Here is a 20619-nt window from a genome sequence, read left to right as displayed (position 1 = left end):
CAAAAAAAAAAATAAATCACATTTTATTCAAGTACACTTGTAGCTACTCATTGTCTTTTTAAAATCACAACCTTATATTAGTTGAAGTTATGCAAGTTCTGCCAGAAATTTTGAAGAGTTTTGAATCAGTGCTTTAAGGTCTCTTACAGGATCATATGCAGAAATAGTAGAGATATTCTTTTCAAGTAATAATACAAAAATAATTCATGTTGAATCTGATGAAGATAAGGATTAAGTTTATTCTATTCTAAATTCATCATTTGCAATATTACCTTTTAATATCTGTTTCAGTATCTGATTGCATTCTCTAAGAAATGCAAGGAAAGCAATCATGATCTTCAACACTGCCACCATGATTACTGAAGCATATAGCGCATCCTACCTTGTTTACATCTTCACATGCCTGGCTGCTTGAGCTATCCTTTTGGATTATCTTTATCAGGTCAGCGTGAAATTTTCTGGCATTCAGAAAGACTAACGGGTTGTTGACTGAAACTATCTTTACCTGTTTTAATGATTCCTGTGGAATGAAATAAACATTATGCTGAAAAGGTTATCTTGGGTTTGAAGAATAAAAACCAAACTAATTTCTTTAAAAATCCTGAAAATTCCTGTAAATCAACCTATTGAGAATGTGATTGAGAACCTGTGAGAAGGATTTAACAGATAACTGTCTTGATCAGTCTTCACACACAGCTGAAGTAAAAAAACCAAAATATAAGTAAAGTATAAGGAAAATTACCCTTAATTCAAGTTAGCATGAAAGAAAAATCATATTCATTACCATGCATTATACTAAGAAATATTACCTGGCAAATAATAGTAGCACTGTTTCAATAGTTAGGATCCCCACACATAGGCAAGACAAGGTTTGCAGACAGGGAATATCCTTTATTAGACAAACACATGTATTGGAAATAGTACACAAGGTTTTGGGGCAAACACTGCAGGTGGTTTGGGGAACACTGAAAATATTCATCTCGGTCATCTGAAGACGACTTTGGTACAAGAGGTTATTTCTCCATGGAAATACTTAGTGGATCCAGACCAAGCTTGAGTGATACATTTAAAACTCTGCCAGCACATATCTACAACCAACACAATAATCTCAACGAGTACCATCAGCCACCCCCAATCCTGTCCCTGCACTTCCTTGAATAAGTTTCAACCAGTTCACCAGGTACATTCAATGAAACTGTGTAGCTCAAAAGATGTTACACAGTGGAAGGATTTCTGAAGGACATCAGATAAAGCTCAGAAATCTCCACGTACCAGTGGGGAACATTTCCCACAAAACAGGCACTATTTCTTTCATTCTCAAGGTGGACTTACAAAATACCTTCAAAAGCCAGTATGAAAATTTATATATAAATATATTGGATATCAACAATCACAAGCTCAGCTGAAATATTGGTTTTGTAGTTAGGTAGAATTAAGCCTCAGCAGACCATGAGGGCAGATCAACACATCTGATTCCAAGAAGCTCTCAAAAAGGATTTCAGTCCACAAAAGTGCTGTATGCAATAAAGTATCCTATTACTAAGTGCAAAAAGGGGTCTGGATACAGAAAATATCCATTTACTACTGAAATAAAATACCTGATTCATGTGAGTATCAGCTCTCAAAAATTAATTACTTGTGACAATGGGTAACAGGAAGTAAAAACTAAGAATTCACAAGAGAATACAGGTTCAGAAAGCCTCTCTTCTTCCTAACAAAAGTCAGAGACATGTAACAAGGTCACGCTCAAACAAAAGTAAGCAGAGCTGACACAGACCATTTTTTAAGTAGTTCAAAAAAGCGTGGGATTGCATTGAAGATACGCAGTTTTCCTAACAGCCTTCGAGCAAAACAGGAATGGAAATCTTCACCACAAACCACACAAACTACCTCCTTATTGTAGACTGTTATTCAGACTTCTGGGAACCAGACGATCTCTCAAGACACCACCGCAGCAACCATCACACAGACCAAGGAAACTTTTTAAACATCCAAAACTGAGGCAATGATCCCCAGACTATGTATAGGGACTTTGCACAATTTACCTATGAAAATGATTGTGGTAAATATCACATCACCAATGAACCTTGGTCAGTCAAGTGGCAAAGCCTAACTGGCAATTAAAATGGCTAAGATTATACAAAAGAAAGTTCTAAAATAAGGGCAAAACAGAGGGCAATATGTGCTTGAATAGAGAATACTCTGACATCCCACAGATTCCCATAAAAACTACGCTACACTCAGCTTGGTTTGGAGACAAGTTAGTACTTTGGCACCATACCAGGACTGGCAAATTGGAAGATGAAAATTAAGAAAAAAGGAAGACTGAAGTGCAAAGATCAAAGCCTGTGATGATCAAGAAGCTAATAAGCTTCCAAAAATACATGGTGGAAAACTTGAAAGGCTCAGATCGTAAGGCCAGATCAAGCAGATGGCAGACTTAGGTATAATCTTTTGTCCAGGATGGGCAAGGACAATTGTGGCAAATTTGGCTCAGTTATTCCTGGCTCTGATTTGGTTCTAGCTCCTTTCTTAATAAGAACTGTTCTGAGAAAAATTGACTTCCTCTTTGTTGTGTCCTTGCTAAGAAAGAAAGGAAATTATCTCAGGTGGCCTATTCCCACTGTCACTTAGAAGGATACCAGCAATTGCCCTGTGCATTCTGTACAGCACTGTCTATGCTTGGGTAAGAGTTCAGTTCAGTGAACGCCTATGATGCAATGTGTTTCACATAAGCTTCTAAATAACCTCTTGATTTTTTCCATATTAAAGTGTCTTTTCTCCTATTGATGAAATAACCCCTATAAATCCACAGACCTTAATGGCAGGGTAGATCATTAAGCTTGCATACTTTCATGTTTAAAGGTCCTGTTGTTTATATCTAAGCTGTTATTTACCAGGGGAACTTGGATCAGTCTAACATTCATACATTAAAAATTACCCTAAATGCCTGCTGCAAACCAGTGACTCTAAATTCAATTAAAGGCATTTTTCTAAATCTTAAAAATATTTTCCTTCTTTCTTTTGTGTAATAAGCTCTTGAGCAATTTGCTTTCTTAACAAAATGTTATTTTCCCTACTGTCTGCAAACACTAGTTTGTTATTACTTGGTTAACGGCATTAATCTTAATGATTAAGGAAAAAAAGCAGGGGAGCAGTTTGCTTAAAAAAACCCAGACGCATAAGGATTTGTACAAAAAATTTTATGAACTGATACAGAAAAAAGCAGGCAAACCAAATTTTGGTTACCCATCTCTGACAAAGTTACTCCAAAATTTTTCTTAAGAATGAAATGTGATATAATAATTGACAGCTGGGCCAGCCTCAACAACAGTGTTTTTAATTCACATTTCAGAGTCCTCCCTATTCTCGTGTACCTTTCACATTCCAGCATTGTTCAGCATGCCAAAACAGTAAACGCCCCTGAGCCAAGTCCAGACTTTGAGCCCAAGACAGCTCTGATGGAAAACATTTGCCAGAAAAAAATAAATTCTTTAGAGGAGAGCTTCTTAATGGTGAGGTAATAACTGCTGAGCACGGTGCTTACTGATACGTAAGACTCTTCATAAGCATTAGGAAAGGAAAGAGGACATGGTAGAAACTGCCACAGCGGAGAAGGAAGGACTCGCTAGTGAGGGGACTCAGTGCTGAAAGGACACGTGGTCCTACCTTCTCGGCTGCTGACCTACCATTTCATCTCGGAGGAGGGACTTCACCCCTCTGGGTCATTACCCTTCCTTTCTTACCATAGACCTGACCGCAAGCAACTTCATGATAATCGCAGTGAAAATAACTGAAAGAATTAAAATCTCTGACTAGTGGGTTTAAGTTTGTAAGAAGCCATATTTCAAAAGCACAGTCTTTGGGAGAGATTCTTCCATCCATTTTTCACGTGAGGGTACCCTTGTTTGAGTACAGGGTGGTGAGATGTGCAAAATAGTCTGTGACAACTTCACGCTGCTGTCCCTCTTCCCCCAGCCTCACACGGTGTCCTCTGGGACAGTCCGATCACAAGGGGCTGGTGGAAGAAAAGGGGTCAGAAAACAGATCGTGGATGATAAGAATATCAAAGAACTTTCAGGAAATGAGGAAATCTGATAAGAATATAGAGACAGCTATTGTCTGCGCAGATGGCCCTTGCTGCCAAGAAGTTTCCTTAGACTTAGGAAACTTTTACAAAGAGCAATTCCTAACTTAAAAGTAACAAACTAAGATAGACAGATCTAAGAGGACTTGCCTAACTTCACTTTGCAGACCAGCAGCAGAACCAGGAAAATATTCCAATTTCTGATTCCCAGACTAGTTTTGTATTTACTACGTCATACTGGCTTTAGATTTCAAGTGGTCATATCATAAAAATGTTCCATTGACTCACTGATTACAATCTGGTAACCAACTAGAGAAAACAAACAAAACCGAATTAGTGGAACAAACACACAGACACACATAAAAGATAACTTAACTTACACAATTATCTTCTGTTTTGTATTTATATTCCACTTCTTTCACATTTTTCAAATTCAGTGTCTTTGCTCTGTAATCAATACACAGAGAAAATCTGTAAGGCAGATCATTAGTAGTCTTGAACAGAAACAGAAAGACACCCCCCCCCAAAACTACAGCATAGAAGTTTAAAGTTGTGACGATGCAATCCGTACGTATTTTCATGCATATAGAGCTTATTTTTTGCGATAATGATCTAGTTAAAGAGTAAAAAGCACATTTTAAAATTATATCACTTTGAAATTATGAATAATGGAAATTTTTGGTAAATAAAATCTTAATTTTAAACTTCATTACTGTTTTGTAGCTGGCCAAAGACTATTCTCAAGTCAAGGTAGCTAATATATAATCTGCAGCTTAAGAAGTACACAGGTTTAATTAATACTTTTTACCTGCAAAATCATATTGTAAGGAAAGGGAAAAAAATAGCTATGGGTCATAAAAACTAAGGATGTTTTATTTGTCATTAAAATTGGCACATCTTTGTATGATGAAGCAGAACATTGCACTGTAGCTATCAAAGCGGGGACTTAACTGGGAAAGCCAGTATCCCTACGCTCTCTACACAGTCAGTGGAAAGAGAAAGTTGGCTTGAAAAGGCAGCTCAGTGTAGGACCTTCTGCTTCAATACATCACTTGCAGGAACACATTGAACTGCAAAACAAGACGACTATGAAATTAGCTATCATCTGAGCTCTGTGCCTAAAGCTAGGCAATGGAAATAATCCCAGAATACAAACATCGAATAGATGCGTCAATGTGCAAGGAGTATTTGCAGGTACTGGGGTTGGCTAAATGAGGCTTGCAAAAGTCGGCTGTTCTCTCCTGTTTGCACAAATCGGGCTGTAGCTGCTGCTGGTTTTAATACATTCTGATACATAACATGTACCGCGTCCAATACTCTGGCATCTGAACAGAAACTTCACAGTAAATCATCTATGGTATTTTTCTTGCTTCACTTTTGCTGACACTTTTGCCCATGACTGGATGGCTTACTACATGTTCTCTTGCTAACCTCATCTGTGCAGTACGGATTTTAAGGCTATTAGCTTGTTCAGTGCCCTTAGGTTGAATAGACTATCATGTGCAACCTGACTGAAGACCACAGAAATCACTGGGAAGAGTCTTATTTACTTTAATTAGTGCAGGTTCAGACTGAGGTCTCTGTTGGATCAGAAAACAGAGGATCGTGCTCTTTTGTGTCAGATATCCCTCCCCTTCTGCTGTTGAGAACCTCAGACATCCAGGCACAGGGTGTAAACAACATGAAAACTTGCCTGTCCTTTACTAGAATTTAACAAAATTTTAGATCACTGAATAGCAGAAGGTTACCAAAAAGGTACTGATTGATTCAAGTAGAAACCATCTTCCACAATTTGCAATTGCCTTTCAATTTTGAGCTATCTTCACGCTGGTTCTGCAACTTATTGTATGAGAACAGAGCTATGCACAAACGGTTAACACCGTTAACTTTAACACACATTAAATTGACCTGCCTATACTGTGCTTAATTCCAGTGGGATTCAGTGTTCATGTAAACAACTGCCTGCAAGCAGCAAGTGATTTCCAGGAATGGCGAGCTATGCATTAGTTTTGTAGCACAAAATGATCGTGAACCTCAGCTGATATTTTCCTTTACTCGTGATCCAAAGTAGCAACTGCAATATATACAAAAGAATATATGAATTTGTGTCTGCTGTAGTTTCTTTGTCCTGGCTTTTCTGATTCATACATAGAATTTATACATTTCATCAGACATTAGAATAGTTGTGCAGTTATGTTTAATATATATTAGCAGTGCAAATGTCAACTACCAACTCCTGTGCAACATGGTATCTAGGAGTTTATAAAGGTGCTTAGTTACCAAGTCTTGTCAGTCATACTTTCTCCTTAAGGAGCAAATAAATATCTAATGGAAAAAAAATTATATTCTTGATCTTTCTGTTGATCTTATGCTACCTTCACCTAATGAGTCATACAGATGTCTAATAGTAAGAGAAATTACAAAAGAATGCCATAGTATGGAATGTTTTAGAGATCCTTAGCCTACAGTAAATGCACAGGTGTGACTTTTCCTTTTAAATTGTCTTATCTTGTAATTTTCTGCAACTAAAAATCTGAAGTTTCATTGTTAAATTTATTAGCGTGTATATCTATCCTGACTGTGAAGCAATCTGCCAGAAAGAGGACATAACAATGTGCTGCTAGAACATTTCAATAAATTGTTTCTCACCTGGGAAACCGGAAAATCACAATTACTATAGTGCAGACAACGCCGTACAACAGTCCCACGTTAGCAGCAAAGCATATTGTAAACACATAGGTACTAACCCATATGCTCTTTAAGGAGGGAAACAGAAAGAGGTGATTAGTTTTAATTTTTGTAACAATGTCCATTTTATGAATCAGAAATAAAGATTTTTAAAACTAAGTTTCTCAGAGGTGAACATTTGGATCTTTGAACTGGCAAATATTGAAGACTGAATTAACAATTTAAAAAATGCCTCCCCATGGGAGAACACATATGACATGGCACTACTCATCCCAATGCTCACAGAGGTTCCTTTCAGTTACTTGAAACAGCGTATGTAGTTGCGCTAAATGCATAGTTCAGAATGAGCTCAGTTGTTTTGTAAAACCTGTATTTTATTTTTCACATTGCAAGTTTTTGTTACCTTCATTGCACACATTTAAAATCCTCCTTTCCTTTTACACAACGAGGTACCTTAAAGGTCACATACAGAGAGTTCTCCCACTAATTCTGTAAGTGGGAATTATAATTTGCAAGGAGGTTAATTAAAAGTGGCATTTATCAGAGTACAGCTGACTAACTCTATAACAAATAAAAATTATTGGGGAATGAATTGCTTCACATGGAAATGGTGAGATTTCAGATTACTTCCCCATCTTTCAATATTTGATTAATAAAACTTTGGATTCATTTTAAATGCAATTTAAAAAAAATACAAAGAAGCATATCTGAAACAAAAGTCACTCTGAAAAGGCATTTAAAATATTTTAAAAAATATTTTTAAAAATATTTTAACATTTCAGATTTTTTCTTAATTATTTTCTAAACAGAAATGATCGCTTATATTTCCATTCTACAATTATGTACGTGGGTGAGAGATACCCAGATTTTACAATTAAAAGGACAAAAGTACAAATTATTTGATTTCTTATACCAACTTAATGTCAGCACATATTTCTTTCCTTGAAGGAGCCTTAGCAAAGACTGCCACCTAATCTTTAAATCAAAAGTGTTAAAGAAGAATGGAAAGTCTTTTCAATCCTCTGGATATACTGATCTCCACAGTTGCCCATTTCAACAATTACATTTCTTCTTGTTAATGTTTGCAGAGGAACAGATCACATTACAATGGCACAATCAGTGTCAAAATTATCCTTTCTGATGCTTTCACTTAGGTCAGGAAAGCCAGAGACAATAGAATACTTTCAGCCTAACCACAGGAATTTTGCTCAAGCAGATTTCAGAACTATTATTTTATGAATTAAAAAATGTAAGTCATACCGTACTAATTTGTGCTTCACAGAGGGCAGAGTGTTACGTGACTCCACTGAGAAAACTTTTGCTCCCTCATCTTCAAAATTCTAAACTACTGCAAAAGGTTTTACAGTCTCTGCAAGAGCACAGCTGCTAGATAAAGAGGCAGTTCATTCTTTCAAACAGTGCTCAGTCTCCAGCTATAATTTAAAATGACATCTTATACAAATTGTGTATATATTTGCAAAGAATACCTCTATGAGCAACAAACATTGAGTTCTGATTAATCAGTAAGAAAGTAACTAAGATTTACAAATCCAATATGTATTTATAAAGGAGCTCGCTGGACATGAAAGGGCTAACAGAAGCACTACAAACCTGAAAATCAGGCAGGATCAAGAATTAGCCCATCCTGATGAGGCTGAACCCTTGACAACACCTGAGATCAAGCAATCCACTTCAGCTGCAGACCTGAACCTCATCACATCTAACTAAATCACTACTGCAAGACCTGCAAAATTCTTCTGTTTCAGAAGAAAATAGAAAACACGAAAACTCAGTACAAAGTCTCCATAGAAAGAGTCAAAGCCAAAAATGTTTAAGTACTGCTGAGTACTGGGAAAGCGAGTTGAGTGCCTGTTTAGCAGCCTAGTATCTTACATCTTAACTGTAACCAGAGACTGCCATTGTTGTAGAGGATGAGCCAAAACAATCATATTCTCATTTGTCAATCACCCATTCCGTGCTTTGTATTGGCCTGGAGTCAGTACTTTTTTAGGTAGGGTAGCATCAATCTTGTAGAAAGAAGTTATGTTGATCTGATAGACATTTTTTTAATTCATGGGCTGTTGCAAGGTTCAACAAAGAAGTCATAAAAATATCAAAGTTTTCATTGGCAACTTACTTCAAGATGGCTATTATATATCCAGGACAGATAGAATCTAATCGTTTTTCAAACCTTAGCAATAATATGTTATAGGCACGTGTTATTCTCAAAAGTCAAAATAAAATCCACCTTCAAAGTATGCTTGTACTATATTAATTTAAAAAAAAAAATCTAAAGAGGGAGAAAAGAAACAAGCAGAAGATATGGATTTATGTTGAATCCTGCATATATCAGAAAGTGTCGGAAGCACTGAGAGGTGCAGTAACTGTGTATATATAGCAGCTGCCTCCAAAACTCTGTGGACAGTGTGTTTCCATCTAGACCTTTTCATTTCATAGGGTCTACACATCCACCATTGAGGGGAGTCTGAAGTGGGAACTTGGTAGGAAAAAAAGCATGCAAATAGGAGAAGTGGGAGAATATTCTCTGAGCCAATGGCTAAACCATGCAATACTACGGTACTGTGATACTAAATGTTTCTGTACCACTTTGAAATCAGATTATAAACTTCCCTTTTCATTGCCAACTGAGAAGATGATCAGATATTGCCTGAATGGGTAGGGTTCATTTCACTTGGCATTAACTATCTACAGCACAGATGTCTACAGCTGGGTGAGCTGTCTAGATTCCCACCATAATCAGTGGAGGTTTGGTTATCAGAGTGAGGGGAATTTGGGACGCAGTTCGTCTAACTCCTACCTGATTATGCTGGTTCCTACTTGAGCAAGACATGAATCATACCCTGACATGACTTGACTGACCTGCTCTGTACTGTCTATAACGTGAGGCTGTGATGACTTGCTCAAATAGAGGCCCATGCTGCAGTTACCAGCACACAGCCAAAAGAATAATCCTCTTATAGTCTTGTTCATTCAGGGAGTGCCTTGGCAGGGAAGATGCTGGAGGTCCTGGAGGAGGCTCTGGCTCCAAGGAGGCTGAGTAGCATGCCCATGCTCCCACATCCTTCTGCAGACAAATGACTGATGTGTGCATACATCCTCAGGGATCAAAGCTTACAGATCAAGTGCTGAAGTGAAGACCACCACAGCCATAGAGCAGGAACTGCTTAACAGTAAAGTGGTATGGTAGCTCTTTAATATAATTTTTCACAAGCATTCCACACACAATTGTTGAGACGGTATTTGTTTGCAAACTGCCTTAGAGACAAGTGGACTGATATAAACATTATTCTTTAAAAAGAATTTATATGGCAATCATACCTTTAATGGATTAATCATTTGTAAATTCTTTCCCACCCCACTGAGACTAACTACAGCAAAATTACTATAACTCAGGGTAGCATATTCACTAATGCAGGAAAGGTAGAAAATCTCCCTAGGATGTCATAAGCTAGAAGCATTCATGTAAAATTCTTATCATAGAAGAGATGGCTTCCTACTCTGTGGAAAATTGTTTATATAGCAAAGCCCTCAGATCTCTCCGAGCGCTCTCATGATTCAGGGCCCCTGTGTGATGAATACCTGAACAAATCTAAAAGGCCATCTCCCTCCTGAGGACAATATGTTAAAAAGTTCTAAAAATACATGAAATTGCACCAGTGAGCTCCACAATTCCATGGAAGACCCTCCTTGGACCCCCTCCTCCAAACTATTTTGACAAAATAGATTGACAAGGTGGTGGATCCGTGTCTCAGAAACTCACACTGGCAGGATCTTGGAGGATACTTGTCGAAAATGAGGCCTTCCTTGTTGGTTCTACCTTAATTGCTGAATTAGTATCATTCTTTACACCCTAACATAATAATATCTGTGCATACACTTACAATTCATGCATTCATAACTGCCTTTCACATCATGACACCATGCAGGAAATGTGTAATTTTTACCATAAGTTGTTGCCATTCTTTCTGCTTTACAAGTCAGGCATACATCTTATCTTTGTCTCAGCTGTGGCCATTTCCTGGCCAAGTCATTTGTACAGTTTTTTAACTTCTTTTTTTCTCTTAAATGCTGTGTTGAATACCCCAAATCCCTGTTATATAATTAACTCATGAAAATAATCCTTATTCTATCCTCATTTTTCACTTAGAGCGTCACCTTCTGAAATACTTTTCCCCATCTTTGGTCACTTTCAAGTCCCAATGTTAACAGCAAAAAGAACACTTTCCTTCAGCAGTCCATTACCAGGCAGTAGTCTTTGCCTAGCTTAAATGGCTGCAGCTTATCTGGGATGCTCAGCCTTAAAAACATGAGCTAACAAGAAATGCACTGGCCTTTTTATTGATACTATCAAAGTGCACTGTCAAGCTGGAGAATAAAAAAAAGCAAGTTAGTCAAGAAGTAGGTCTGTGTAAAAAATTAAGCTTACAGGAAGGACATGGAAATCAACTTTTGATCTAAGGATCTGAGAAGTGAGATACATTTACAGACAAATTCCAGATCAATGTCCTGGTAGTTCCCCAAAAAGAGGTAAAAATTCAAAACAAATTGTTCTCAGGTTAATGTACAAAACACAGATAACACAGGAATCAACACCTTGGAAGAAACTGAAAGATGAAGACAGCAGAGGGAGGACAAATACCGTTATGCATAGTTATATATATAACATATGTAGTAGAATAGAGCAATTATTGATCTGAAATTGTCAAAGTCATCCAAGAAGGTGTAGGGACTGACGGAAGACCTCAACTGAAGCAAGAGACCTTTGAAGTTCATATGAACACTGCGAATGGCAGGAAAGGGCTCTCTGGAGTAAGGGCAGTGGGGTTCTAGCTGGAAAGAAATTGAACATGATTTGAGAGGCAGGATGTAAAAAAAGCACATTACTGAGGGTTGATAAAAAACAAGTTGAAAGAAACCAAAACAAATATACGCAATAATATTCAGCTGATAATATTTGGTATTAGCTACTTAGGTCTGTCAGCTTAGCTGCTCCTTTGAATTCAGCTGTTCCTAAACATTAAATTTGCAAGAAAAAGCAATGCATGGCTGAAAGGAGAGATTTTGTAGAATCACAGAATATCCTGAGATGGAAGGGACCCATGGGGATCATTGAGTCCAACTCCTAAGCTGTACCTTTCAAGCTATACCTTTTATATTTAAAAGGATTGTGTTTAATAGAGAACAAATCAACAAATAAATATTACTCAACCTGTTTGTGTTCAATGAGAAGCTTAAAGAAGTGTGAAGTAACAAGGTAACAAACACCATAATATTCCGTTTCCATGCACTATCATTTGCCAGCCCTATAAGCATAACAAACCTGACTTCTATGCTACATGACACACACCCTTCGAAGAAACAGTTCCAGAAAGGACAGCTGCTAATTGTTTCCAAATGTTTTGTTAGAGTTTCTATCTTCAAAACGCTTTGGATAACCCGGGTAATGGAACTGATACATTTCCAATGTGCTGTCAATTGCTGGGGTGAATCTCTTCAGGCCAAAATCAACACTAGTGTAGTTACTCAAATCACTGGGCTTGGTGGGGCTCCTCAGACCAGGCAGCAATGTAAGATCAACATTTACAGCCTTGCTTTAGATTATGCTATTTAAAGCAAGATGATTTACCCTGTCAGGCTAAGGAATAATGGTATGCTCTCTACAACCTCTCTCAGAAATAATGGCAGATGTCAGAGATGTAATAACTAACTACTCACCCATCCTTTTCTGCCAAAACCACAAAAGCAAAAAATCAATCAGGCTAGTCTATCTGTGAAGACCCATCAAGCCTAGTGAGATTACAGAATACCCTGCTGGAAAACTTAACTACTTATTATCTCAATGCACTGATAGAGAAGCTATATCTCTCTCCCATAACTACCAATTTTCTCAAGTCCACTGTCCCCAAAATAATTCTCGATCCACATCATCCACCATTTGTGTCACTGGCAATGTGAGTCAAGCTGAAGACAAAATGCTGTACAAGTGGTAGAACATATTTTCAGAATTTTGCTACTTGAGGAACATATGATTTCATGAAAGATAGAGCTTTTCTTCTGAATGACATGAAAAAAATAACTTTAATCTTCTGTGATGAAATGTGAAAAATCTCACATAGCCAAACTTGATGTTATTTACTCAGTTCTGCTTTCCATACTGAAATCCAGTACCCTATTAAAAAAAAATGGTTTATTCAGTCTAGACTTACCATTACTACTGTAGAATACTAAATCACTGGTTGAGTTCAACGAAGTCTAATATTACCTCCAGTAACCTATATCTGCCACCACAGAGAAGGAGGATATGGCCAAAACACCTTACAACAGAAGTTCCAAAAGCTTTATGGGGTGTCAGTATGTATTTATGTAAGTGGTTAGAGGTTTTAATTCTACTAATCGGCCAATACATTCAAAAACTCCCTCAGAAGAGAAACGTAGGAGTCTTCCTAAACATGGACTCATTTTTAATATTTGCTAGGAATTCGGTGCAAATGTATGTCAGACTATTCAGACTTTGCATTAAACTAGATTTTCATGCTATGTCTCTTTCCATCTCTCTGCTTTTTCTGAGAGTTAAGGCAATTTACCTATAGCACCCTAGGACATGTATCTTTCTGCATCTGTAGTGTTTCCCATTCTGTTTGTCCTGTACGGTCATTCCATATCCCCAGAGGACAAACATACCAGAATCTCTTCAATAGTACTACAATATCAAAAGCATGCTAACCAGCTAGAGAAGGCATACAAAATTAGACACACATCTGCTCAGATTAACCTGATCTGTCTGTATACACATCTTTAGCAATAAACTAGGTTTGATTCTTCATCATTTGCTAAAATTCCATTTTTTAAAACAATTGACGTTACAGATGCTGTTATTCTGAGATAGAAGATAAGCCAATAGTATACAAAAACCCTAATAATAATGGCTTGCACTTATCTCTTCTAGGGCCTCAGAACTATTAATGTTTATTTAGCAGGTACTTGTTAAAGGCTCTCAGGAAAACCTCCTTAGATTAAGTTTCACTTACCCAGTCTATTTTATCCACATTCCAGTATTTTTTTAAGTCACGGAACTGCATTAGCATCCCCTTCAAGCCCACAATAATAATGCTTGCTAGCACGCACTGCAAAGAAATAAGAAACAAAAACTATTTGCAGAATTGGTAGTGAAAACAAATGTTTTTTCTTCAATCTAGCAGTCAATATTATAATTAAATTATCAAAAAACCCTAAAGTTAGTGTTTGAAAAATGGGATAAGCACCGGTGTCCTTGTGACACAAACGTAACAGTATCAAACCCATTTTTTTTCCTGAACACAATTGACAGGCCACCTAATTGTGAGAAAAATGACAGAAACTTCAGGACTTCCCAAGACTCTCCTTGCATCACCAGGTGAACTGCACTCTGCCATAGTCTAGGGAGACTCAAAAGCAAATCAGCACTCAACTTCTGCATAGTGAAGAATTTTAGTTCTCCTTCTTCACCATTTAAGAAGGCCTCTAGAGGAAAAAAATCCATTAACTTTGAGGCAAACAAAATAATTTATTGCTCTCTAAATCGGAAAGGGGAGAAGATGGATGAAGAAATCATCTGGAGCTGAAAAGGATGGAGTACAAAGTGATGGACTTGCAGTGCATAGGTAGGGAGGACTGAAAATGTATAGTAAAAAGGAAATAAAATATCAAGAAAGCAACATACAAAAAGTTTTTTTTAACAAGCCTACAGGCAACCAGTCAAAATTTACATATAATCCATATAAAAAATGAAAGAAGGAAAGCGGTATAGTAAAAAAAGGACATATTGTGCACTCCTCTTCAAATGTCCCTACTTTGCATGGTTAAAATTAGCTATAAAAGGATCTGTGTTTGAAAAGTGAGAACCTTCATGTGACACTATGTAAACAATAGCACAAAGTAAATTTAAAACACAGTTGTGTTAAAATTTCATGTACAAACATGGCAGAATTATGGATAATTTGGGGGCTGTATTTTGTATCTTTGACATGCCTCTAGTTAAAATTAGCTATTAATATGTAATACCAAAAGCTAGATATAGTTTATGTGAAAACACACCACGTTGCTTTACCGAGTCTTAGTGTAGAAGATGTATTCCATGACAGAGATATAAGAATACCTCATAATCCTTCTGTAATTAAGCTTAGATCACTATCTACAATCATTTTTGTCAAATTATTTGAAAAGCAAAGTCATACATCATATGCATAACTGGAGAAAAATTGTGGATCTTCATTAATTTCTACCACACTTCATCAATTTGCAAATCCACAGCAATCTGGATGTATATTTTCCATAAACTATGTGCCAAAAGTAAGTAGAAGAGAAATGCTTCCTTATATACTTATGTGATAGCCTATATAAGCAACTATATATGTGTAAAATCTGTATGTATTATGTTGTCACCTCTGTATTTTATGATTTTGAGACTTGCTGTGCCCTTACTGCTCTCTCCCGTTGAAATTAAATACAGCTGGTTTAGAGGTAGTACTGTCTTTCCCTGAAAGAAATTAAGTCATTAGAAGATGTTTGACATCGTAATCTTCAAAAAAGGAGATAAGTACCGTACCATAGGCAGCCAGTACAGCATAGGTCCAATTGCATAGATCACCACAAGAATTAATACACAAGAGATAAGGCAAGCCACCTAAAACAATAAATAAGAAAAGCAGATCATTCAGTCTAACAAAAAAAATACGTAAAAATGTGTGAAAGGGACTAATTACTAAATATTGTAAATAAAGCCAAGAATGAGATGTTGAAGAAGTCAGCTATTAACGTATCTATGGATTGCAGATGCATATAATTTCAGTTTTAATCTCTGGTGATTACCTTCAGCCAACTACAGTGAAAACACTGTAAGAGATCTTAACATCTGTGCTTGACCCTGCTGACAGCACACAGACAGACACGGACCACAACATCACTTACACACTTGGTTATTAAATAGAGCGTGTGTGTACAATATCTCATCCCAGAAGTTTCGCAGCACCCACTGTCATTCTGTAACATATTTATAGCCATGCACCCTATGTTGCACTAAATAACAGATCTGTCATAGCACTCAGCAAAAATTACATATGGAGAACTGTGTTGTCATTTTTGCACAACAGAAGATTTCTAAAGTCTTTTACTGGGATCAACACTAAAAGAAAACTATTGTGTTAAGTCAGAAACCTCCAATGATTTCACATTACTATCAGTGGACTCAACTTTAGAAAATGTAGGAACAATTTTTTTTAATATAGTAAATATTATAATTAATGCAGGTGACATGAATCCAGACAAATATATGGTCTAAGAATTATATGTTTCTTCACAGTATTATATGGTATTAATCTGATGGAAAACTACAGTAAAATTGCAGTCTCCTACTCCACTCTGACTGCTCACAAAGTAGAGTACTTCTGGTCTCATTAAGATACAGTCCAGATTCACAGAAGGTTTTTGATGATAAGTAGGCAGATGCTCACTTTATTTTTATATTGATAATATGTTTCTTTACTAAAATAATTAGGTTTCATTTTAAGAGACAAGTTGTTAAAAACAAAACCAGACAAGTTGTTAAAACAGTAGAAAATTAAAGCCATGGTGTACTTAAAAATACCATCAAGAAGGATAGACAGAGTGTTTACAGAAAAAGGGACATAAAATCTGCTGGTAAAGTCACAAGGAACTTTTCCCTCTTTCCGTCTTCCCAAAAAGCAAAAAAAAAAAAAAAAAGTGTTGATTCTATTTGAAGGATACAGTCCCTCACTTCTGTTTTCTCCCAGGAAAGATATCACTGAAGAATAAATGACATCACTGAATCCCAGGTGTAGCCGTTGGGAGAAAAAAGGGCTGCTCTGAGCCCCTGGAAGGCTGTTTGCATTTCTTTCATGACGTATGCCAAAGTAAACTGACTTCTCTCTATGTAGTCAAAGCAACCGCTCACTCTTCTTTTTGCCTATGATCTGACCAACATTTATTAGTGATCTTCTCATCACTTCGTCCTGCCCCGACAGCTCCAAAAGTAGAGGATTAAGTGGATGTGTTGCTTTCCAAAGAGAAGGCAGGAAAGCCAATTTTATGTTTATGAAAGTATACTCATAGTGCTAACACATGGCCACACTAACTTTTGGATGCAGGCTCTGCTACACTGTGAAACCAACGGATAAAACCAAGAAGACACTTGTTATTTTTACCATGTATTTCCTACCTTGAAATCAAACTATGGTGGTTTCTTTTTCCATTTCATACATTGAATAACCTTCTACCAGGGCCTTTGCCTACATGTACCAGAGTCAAAGTGCTTAGATACCCTACATGCCTGCAGGTTATGAGTCTTCAGGTATAGGTCTTCAGGTTACATTAAAGCTTCCTTGGAAAAGCCATGATGCAGTATGACTGCAAATTGTACGATCAATACATGAACAGGTAACAGAAGACGATGTCTGTGAGGATGAGGGCACATGGTATGACATTGAATCCAACTCAAAGATTTGAAATAGCTAATAGCAAAGTGGTAGCTAAAATATTTGCATAAAAATGATTTTAAAGATTATTATTGGATGAATTATTCGTTATGATTAATTGAGTTCAGAGTACTGTGTAGGCTAATTAGCAAGCAGTTAACATGTAAAGTTTTGAAATACAACCCTGTATCATTTCTTAGCATCGTGGTATCTGCACAACAAATAATTGCAGGACATGGTCAGGAAGAAACAGTACCTACGGACTGTACTTAGCTTTGTCAGTTGTACCTCATTACCTTTTTCCTTGCAATTTATGTCCTTCACACAGGCGAGAGCAAAGGTTACAAAAAGACAATAGCAACAAACTCCAAAGGACATAACATTTATATGGCAGGATGCCACTGACGGACTTCATCAGTGAGGATGTTTCAGGGGAAGGAGGGAGAGGCAGTGCTTAGGGGGCTGCCCCAGGGGTGTCCCAGCTGCGGCATCACACACAAAGGTCACAGATAAGCGGTTTCCTACCTCTCTTGTTCACGAGCACAATTCGGAGCAGTAACAGCCTCGCTGGGTCACAACTACCGTTTTTATCAATTGCAGTTCCCTCTTTTCTGATCTACTGCAGTAAGAACTCGTGGGTTTAGTTTCCAACAGTAGAAAATAGCCCCCCAAGTCCTCAAAAATCTGAGTGTCCTCTCTGTGGGCTCAGTACAGAGTGACAGGACAAGTACACCATGTCACAAGGCAGAAGTTGGGAGGTTACTTGGGTTTTTTTTAACAAGTATCTCGTCAGGTTACTTTCCTTTTGTTTTGAAAACCAGATAGAAGCACTAAATTAAATCTGATTTTTTTCCTAAAACTTCAGTTTAGCCTACACCACTAAATCCATTAAACACCATTAGAGGGCGCTTTTGTTACAGTACTGACAAATTCACATAAAACTGAAAGGGCTTGTATGTAGTTTCCCGCAGTCTGAAAACACATCTCATAACCTCCTTACTGCCACAGACTTTAGAGTTTATAATGAATGAAACAGGTAAAAATTAGTAAGTGGAACCTTTAGCTTTTCTAGTAAGACAGTTGCTGATGAGATGCAATTCCATGCAGATTGGAAAAATGGCAGGGCAGAGTCATTTCCCAGGATAGAGGAAAAGGAAGAATAGGGAAATGCAATGGATAAATTAGTAGAAGTTCCAGTGAGCCGTATCATAGCCTTAGTTCTCCTACGTACTTCACTTTAACCCATTACCTGTGTTTTGGCTCCCGTACTGTATAAAAGTGCCGTCCGTCCCATTGCTGCAGCGCTTGGTATGCAAAAGAAAAATGAAGGAATCACGTTGCTGAGGCCATGAGCCAAAAATTCCTGCAAAGTTGTTAAATAGAATATGTTGTTTTCCTATTGTTCTGTCATTTCAATGCTTCTTGCCAACAAAGGAGTCCCCTATGTAAATATTAGCAATGACAAAGGATGGCCATATTTTTAAGGGGAAAAAAATCACATATGTACATGACAAAAGATCTCCCGACATAATGTATCTTCTCACAACTCAGAACTAATTTGAATGATAGAGCTCCTGAATCAGATTCATCAAAAACAGAAGGCACATTTTGTTCACAGAATAAATGGTATTGCTAAGTTTTGAAGATGAAGTTCATCCAAAATATTTACATCTTGATCCACATCTGCTTTTTAACAGGCCAGAGTCTCAAGCAGCGGGATCTGGACAGTGTCCAGGTTGTTTCTGGCTTATGAGTCTACTGGAAAAAGACAGCCACCAAGTTTTTGTCTTTTAGAGCATGCTTTAGTGAAAGTGAAGTCTACCTGCATGCCATCTTTCATGACAAAATGCAGACATGTCTGAACAAAGGTCTCCAGAAGAAAAAGTGGAGAAGCCACCCGGTATCTGCAGCCTAAGCTGAACAGTGTTTTCTGCGAAAGTGCCCCAGTTTGGCTACCCCGCACCAGTCTCCTTCCCCTGACTACAAGGAGCTCGCTCATCTGCTGAGGGCAATGTGTAAGAGAAGACTTCAGCACTGCTACAAGTGCTTAGAACACAAATGGTATTGCATCCATCCCGGGCAACGCCTGATCATACGTTTGCCTTCACAGCACAGGACAGCACCACCTTAAAGCTCCCCAGACAACCTTGCACACCCACGTGCCACCACGTAGAGCCCCGGGCCTGGCCCCTGAACGCAATACAGCTACACCGCCCCGCTGCCATTGTAGTCTCTGCTCTCACGGAGGCTTTGTTCTTTTGCTCCATTATTTGATGCAGAACTACACATCGTTTCCAACACCTTAGTAATTAAGCTGTGTAAGCTACAAGATTTCCAAAGGTGCAGAAAGACATACAGGTTGCTGTGCTCCGTTTAGTGCCCTTGAGAGAATGCAGCATATCGCCCTGAAGTCTGACCTGTGTTAAGTTCAAAGCATTTTCCCTCTGCTCCCTAGAAAACATGGCTCTGAAGCATCCACAGAAATTCATGGCCCAATGTATTCATTCAGAAAAATATTTTAGAGACCTGAGTAGACAGGAACATCCCCACCATATTTTCCGATGACATAAGAGTTGTAAACCAACAGAAAGACTAACCCGTCTAGATAGGGTGTTCAAATAGACCTTCAGCTGCAAACCCAATGGTTCTTCATTCAACCTTACATCGTTTACCCCAGCTCACTTAAGACAAAGGCAGGGGCAGCATTTTCATCACACAGCGCTATTGCCAGTTATCTGAAATTGAGCGTTTCTTACCACAGTGCTTGAATTATTCTCTCCACATATTTCCAGTTGGCTTGGAGTTACCCGCCCGCCATGACCAGCACTGGGGTAGTGCAGAAAGTAAGATACCATTTTTATTCAAGTGTGTCTACTGTAAAGTGGAACTCTGTACAGAAAGCTCCTATGGCTGTAAATTTGGCAGCACGTTCTGAACCCATCCTGTTTCTTTTATACAAATAAACCTTTATTTCAAATGAGACTTCTACTTTGCATAACTTCATTTTATAACATCAGATATGTCCTAGGGCTATAAGTAACTGGTTTATTTTTAGAACTGCTTTGTTTCTTTAGTCAGTGGCTGATTTAACATTTTAGCTGGTCTTTAAGAGCTCAGCTCCTAGAGAAGAAGCTGTCTTGTCTTAGAGCACTCGAAAGAGCATGAACACCCAAATACTGCACCAAATGCAGCATTATGGGATTATCCTGAAGGATGTGCTTCCCCAAAAGGAGCAGCTTAACCAACTAGGCCATACTGCAGAGCTGATTTGGACTAGATTTGGGGTTTACTGTAATTACTGGAAGGCTTCAGGATGCTGTATGGAACTCACCTTTTCGTACTGAGCATTCATCT

The 20619-nt window shown here is 37.8% G+C and overlaps 1 protein-coding gene across 2 annotated transcripts in view; it reads right to left on the bottom strand.

Annotated features, from left to right (window-relative positions):
- The window catches only part of SLC26A7 (solute carrier family 26 member 7), a 71187-nt gene that overhangs the window by 11860 nt on the left and 38708 nt on the right, over nucleotides 1–20619 (bottom strand). For both annotated transcript variants that reach the window (XM_049822527.1, XM_049822537.1), the window contains 6 exons: nucleotides 18515–18628; nucleotides 15381–15458; nucleotides 13825–13920; nucleotides 6737–6843; nucleotides 4468–4534; nucleotides 383–520 (listed from right to left, as the gene is read on the bottom strand). In XM_049822527.1, coding sequence (XP_049678484.1) covers nucleotides 383–520; nucleotides 4468–4534; nucleotides 6737–6843; nucleotides 13825–13920; nucleotides 15381–15458; nucleotides 18515–18628 — 600 coding nt within the window. The remainder of the gene's footprint in view (nucleotides 1–382; nucleotides 521–4467; nucleotides 4535–6736; nucleotides 6844–13824; nucleotides 13921–15380; nucleotides 15459–18514; nucleotides 18629–20619) is intronic.

The sequence above is a fragment of the Accipiter gentilis genome, chromosome 2, assembly GCF_929443795.1.
Source record: "Accipiter gentilis chromosome 2, bAccGen1.1, whole genome shotgun sequence".
Classification (NCBI taxonomy): domain Eukaryota; kingdom Metazoa; phylum Chordata; class Aves; order Accipitriformes; family Accipitridae; genus Astur; species Astur gentilis.
Note: the sequence above shows the minus strand (reverse complement) of the source record. Positions and strands in the feature narration are given on the sequence as shown.